The sequence below is a fragment of the Metarhizium robertsii genome (assembly GCF_000187425.2).
Source record: "Metarhizium robertsii ARSEF 23 chromosome Unknown MAA_Scf_9, whole genome shotgun sequence".
NCBI lineage: Eukaryota > Fungi > Ascomycota > Sordariomycetes > Hypocreales > Clavicipitaceae > Metarhizium > Metarhizium robertsii.
The window spans coordinates 212,882-218,106 of NW_011942237.1; the positions used below are offsets into that span (position 1 = coordinate 212,882).

A 5,225-nucleotide genomic window follows, 5' to 3' on the forward strand; every position below is an offset into this window, starting at 1 on the left:
TGCCTCCAGCCATGCCAGGTCCTGCGTGTTGACAGCCAACGAACTTGGCCCCCCACAAGAATCAGCCTTCAGGTAACAAGAGCTGTATGTATGTATAACTGCCCCGTTGCTAAGATTTCGTCAAGCCAATCGTCAACGTGCCGTATTTTCTTTTCCCCCTTGGCCCATGTACCGTTGTGATGGGCATGTCTTGATATATGCTAGTCGCTGCAGTTATGTCAAGTGTAAACCGCCTGCGCCGTCGGAACCTCGCTTCTCTCGACAACGTTGCATGTCGCAGTCATGGCTCAGAAACAGGTGCAAATCACAGACTCCAACAAGTCGCCATTGATACAAATCCTATCATGGTTCTTTATGGTGGTGGTGATTCTGTCGGCAATTGCGCGGTGTGGCACAAAGCTGTACATGGTCAAGACGCTGAAATCGGACGATTGGCTAGCCGTGGCGGCAACGGTCAGTATTGATATATATACTTTGCCCGTTTTAGGCCTTTTCGGAAGACGAGAAATCTGATTTATTTAGATTATGGCCGTTTCACAATTTATATCTTCCCTTGTACAAGCGGGAAATGGTCTAGGACAGCATGGAGATGCTCTCAGTGAGCAGCAAATAGAATCAATCCTCAAGGTGAGCAGAAACAACACGCGTACTATTTCAAGAAAAGTACAACTCACTTCATCAATAATACAGGGCGAATATGCTACCGAGCTTCTGTACATTGCGAGTCTCGGCCTCGCAAAGGTGTCGACGGCCGCCACCGTCGTCAATATCGCGTCGCGATCACACCGAAACATTATTTTCGGAATTGGCACAGTAATCATCACATGGGCAGTGACTGGATTCATCGTCGTCCTCTTTCAATGCCAGCTACCGGAGCCATGGGACATGATTCGTAAATCGTGTATTGCTCGGGTATGTCGTGCCTAGGTCATCGAACGGCCCTGGTTCGTCTGCTAACTCTTTGATATAGCCCGCATTTTGGAGATACTTTTGCGCTGCGAATGTGATTACTGATGTCGTTCTAATTGGCATCATTGTCCATAATATCCGAGGCATTCAAACGTCGTGGAGCAAAAAGGCCCTCGTTATTGGTGTATTCGGCAGCCGTATCCTGTAAGTCAACCCAGCTCCCTCGTTGTTTCAATGTTGCGGCATCTTGCCGAATCCATGTCTTCTAATCTAATGGAAATCGCAGCGTCGCTCCGGCCCTTGTCTTCCAAATCATGTACTCAGGCAAGTCTCTCGCCACGGCCGATCCAAGCTTTGATATGTGGAAGTGGTCCGTCATTATGGCCGTGGTGCAGTGCCTCAATATTCTGACAATCTGCATCCCCAACCTGAAGCCGTTCCTCGACAGTTTACAGTCGGGTCAGATTCGCATCGACGACCTCCGCCGCCAAGGCAAGTCCAGCAGCAATGGCTACGGCAGCCACCAAGGGAGCGGCAACAAGTACGGCCAGAGCAGCCGTTCGAACGGCGGCCAGGACACGGTAACATCGCAAAAGAGCAAGCTCCTAGAGCTGGTGGAGGTTCCGAAACAACGCAAGGCAAAGGGCACGCCCAAGAGAGCGCTCACATCTCAGGACGGCAGCGCGGCATGGGACGGCCAGAGCCACACCAGCCAAACTATTCTCATTCAACAAACAAAGACGTGGCACGTAGATGTAGAGACGCCCCGGGGCAGCTCATAGAGGGCGTTGCAACGGTAGCTGCGGGAACTAAATCGAAAATGTGTCGTCCTAGTTTGGTTAGAGAGCAGTCCTATCCGGCGACGGGTAATACAGATTCAGCAATGTATTATTTTGACGTAATAGAGTATAGCTGTTTCGTGAGATATAATTTCAGTTTGGTGGTGGCTACCAATCTCAAACCGTAATTTGTTCCTGTTATGGCCGGCTATCAAGACATTTTGCAGTGTGACAAGGGTCAAAGTCTTGATACAGAAAGTCCACGATGCCACGAGGAATACCTGTTGTCTGACCCAGATAAAGTCAGTAAAGTCACAATTTGTTGGCCCATCTCCACCGTCGGTACTCCGCTTCATCGATTTGGACAGCGAGAGCTGCAAAAGAGAGTTCTTGGAAACGATCAACGGGACATGCGTTATTTTGCCAGGTGCGAACAACTTCAAGGCTGTGTTGTAATGAACCAACAACGACACAAACTCGGTTGACTCCCACCAAGGTCGCGTTGTCTAAACGAGATAGTAGTAAGTTACCTTTCGGCCAGGTTCAATCTGGCGAAAAGGAAATACAGCCCATGTGAGCCAAGAACGCCACTCGTCTTCTCTTGGGCATCACTCACAAAAATGTGAGTACTAGTTCAGCCACAGCGATTTTGGACCTGGACGATTTGCGACAGCCGTGACAAGGGAGGAGGATGACAAAAGACGGATGGATTCCATTTGCTGGGATTCAAGATGCGCCCCCCTCTGGCCGAAGCCACCACTTTTGACACCCATGTCGGCCCCTGTCCAGCCAAGTTGGTTCGTCGCGGGGCTAAATTCTTGGCTGCATCTCTTGATATTCTCCTGAGCATGTATGTGACTTTGGATTTGTCTCGTCTCGTCCGCGTCCATGTGGGTTCGCCATTGCGCCCTTCTCGACTTCTCGGCGGCCTTGTTTCCCCTAGACCCGAATTCGTATATCCCGATTGCTTTCGCCTATCATGTTTTCGTTCTGGGTGGGCGAGAAAAGAAATTCGAAATGGGCAAAAATAGTTGCCCGTCCACGTCCCCTTGCAGACGGGCTGTAAAATCGATCTTTTTTTCTCGTCCAAAATCGAGTATTGGCTCTAGATGAACGGCATGGCGCTCCACTTGGCAACGTGAGGAAGGAAGCACCTGAGCACATGCAAGTTGGAACATGTCTAGTCTGGTACATTGATTGTGCACGTACTCTGTGCTTTAACTTCGTACCGGCAGTGACGCCGTCTTATGTTGCACTTGAACCTTGCCTTCAAACCTTTCTATACAATCATCATTCATCCCATTGATATTCTTTTCTTTCACTCTGCATTCGCCTTCCCTTCTAGTCATTGCATACATCTCTATCTGATCCCCTCCACTGCAAGCAGTGAGCACCACGTGTGTTGAGCTGTGCTCTCCAGGGTGATAACTTCAACAGCTGGCAACGATGTCGACGGAACCAGCCCACGAACTCGGCAACATGGCTTCAGCCAAGGCCACGACCTCGCCGCCTATTGTAGATGAAGTTTCCAGCAGTGGCTACACCGATGACCAGCAACTCGCGCGGCTGGGTAAGAAGCCTGTCCTCAAGGTATGCACATGTCCCCAACGACGAATCTCTTGCAATGGCTAACATGATGTGATCCAACCATCATCAGCGCAACTTTGGCTTCATGTCCATCCTGGGCTTCAGCTGCACCATCCTTATTACCTGGGAAGCGACGCTCGTCCTCTCCACGCCAGGCTTGGCCAATGGCGGTCCCGCAGGCGTCATTTACGGCTACATCATCGTCTGGCTCGGCAACATCTCCGTCTTCACGACGCTCTCAGAACTGGTCTCTATGGCGCCCACATCCGGCGGCCAGTACCACTGGGCGGCCATGCTGGCGCCTCGCTCGTGCGCCAAGTTCCTTAGCTACTTGACGGGGTGGCTCACTGTCGGCGGATGGCAGGGCTCTGTGGCCTCAAGCGGCTTCCTGACAGGCAACATGCTCCGGGGCATGATCACCATGACGGCCACATACTATGACTACACTCCGGAGCCGTGGCACGGCACCCTGCTCTACTGGGCCGTCATCCTGTTCGCCGTCTTCATCAACGCCGTCGTGTCCTCGGCGCTGCCCAAGTTCGAGGGCCTGATTCTGGTCCTGCACATCCTGGGCTTCTTCGCTATTCTCATCCCGCTCGTCATCCTGTCGCCCCATGGAGATGCCGACGCCATCTTCACCGGCTTCCTGAACTCGGGTAACTGGCCTACGCAGGGCTTGTCCTTCATGGTCGGCATGATTGGCAACGTCTTTGCCTTTGTCGGCACCGACGCCGCCTTCCACATGGCCGAGGAAACGCACAACCCGTCTGTTGTGGTGCCCAAGTCCATCCTCATCAGTATGCTCATCAACGGCACAACCGGCTTTGCCATGACTGTTGCTGTGCTGTTCTGCCTGGGCGACGACATTGACTCTCTTCTCAACTCCGTCACCGGCTTCCCGCACATGCAAATCTTCCTGAACTCGACCGGCAGCATCTCCGGTGCCACCACCATGGCAGCTATCATCACTGCTCTTGGTATCTGCGCAACTGTAGGCATGCTGGCTTCCACCTCTCGCGTCTTCTGGTCATTTGCTCGTGATCGTGGTCTTCCGTTCTGGCGTACATTATCCAAGGTATATTAGAACCCTCTCACCCATGTTTTCTGTCACGTCTCTCTCGTGTCTCTTTAACTCTAACCACCCTCAGGTTGACTCCCGCACCACGGTTCCTCTGTATGCCATCGCCGTCACAACCATCATCTCCTGCTTGCTCGCCCTTATCCAGCTTGGCTCCGTCACTGCCTTCAACAGCATCGTTTCCATCTCCGTCTCCGGGCTCTACTCGTCCTACCTCATCGTCGCCGTGCTCCTCCTCTACCGCCGCTGCACTTCTGGCTTCAAGATGCCCGACCCGTCAGAACTGCCTGCTCTCGCCAACACCTCTGGCTCCGAGCTTGTCTGGGGACCCTGGCACCTTCCCGGCGCTCTGGGAATTGCCAACAATGCTTTCGCCTGCCTCTATCTCATTATTATTTGGTTCTTCAGCTTCTGGCCGCCTGCTCTGCCTGTCAGCCCTGATAACATGAACTATGCGCCGCTCATGACTGGCGCAATGGTGTTGTTCAGCATCGTGTACTACTTTGTCTGGGCGAACAAAGAGTACGAAGGCCCTATTATTGAGATTGACATTTAAGACCCCTTATTTAAGAGTGGTATGTGAATCGGTCTTTTTTATAGGATACTTGGATGTAAGGGATACCCTGTACGTACAATACAACAGATAAAATATAGTTGTTGGGCCGGCGTAATGTATAGCACGTTATGTTAGTGGCTAGCATAATTAATATATAAAACGATGACAGATGACGTATATAAAGAAGCAGATGTCCTATGTAATATCCAGCCTCCTACACGCCTAAGTTTTAACACACATTTCATGGCATGCTTCAATTTTATTTGCTGACTGACCCAGTAGCTTCCAGTAGACTTTGAAGATGTGACGCATCACT

At 51.5% G+C, this 5,225-nt stretch overlaps 2 protein-coding genes across 2 annotated transcripts; both read left to right on the forward strand.

The window, feature by feature from the left end:
• Nucleotides 1–282: 282 nt before the first annotated feature.
• Nucleotides 283–1,691, forward strand: MAA_01561 (uncharacterized protein; the record flags this gene model as incomplete). Its single annotated transcript, XM_007819559.1, has 5 exons — nt 283–453; nt 523–627; nt 691–912; nt 971–1,113; nt 1,196–1,691. The coding sequence occupies 5 exons, from the start codon at nt 283–285 to the stop codon at nt 1,689–1,691; spliced, it is 1,137 nt and encodes a 378-aa protein (XP_007817750.1).
• Nucleotides 1,692–3,134: 1,443 nt separating this feature from the next.
• On the forward strand, nt 3,135–4,909 carry MAA_01560 (Amino acid/polyamine transporter I; the record flags this gene model as incomplete). Its single annotated transcript, XM_007819558.1, has 3 exons — nt 3,135–3,278; nt 3,346–4,350; nt 4,424–4,909. 3 exons carry the CDS (start codon nt 3,135–3,137, stop codon nt 4,907–4,909), a joined length of 1,635 nt encoding a protein of 544 aa, XP_007817749.1.
• Nucleotides 4,910–5,225: the final 316 nt, after the last annotated feature.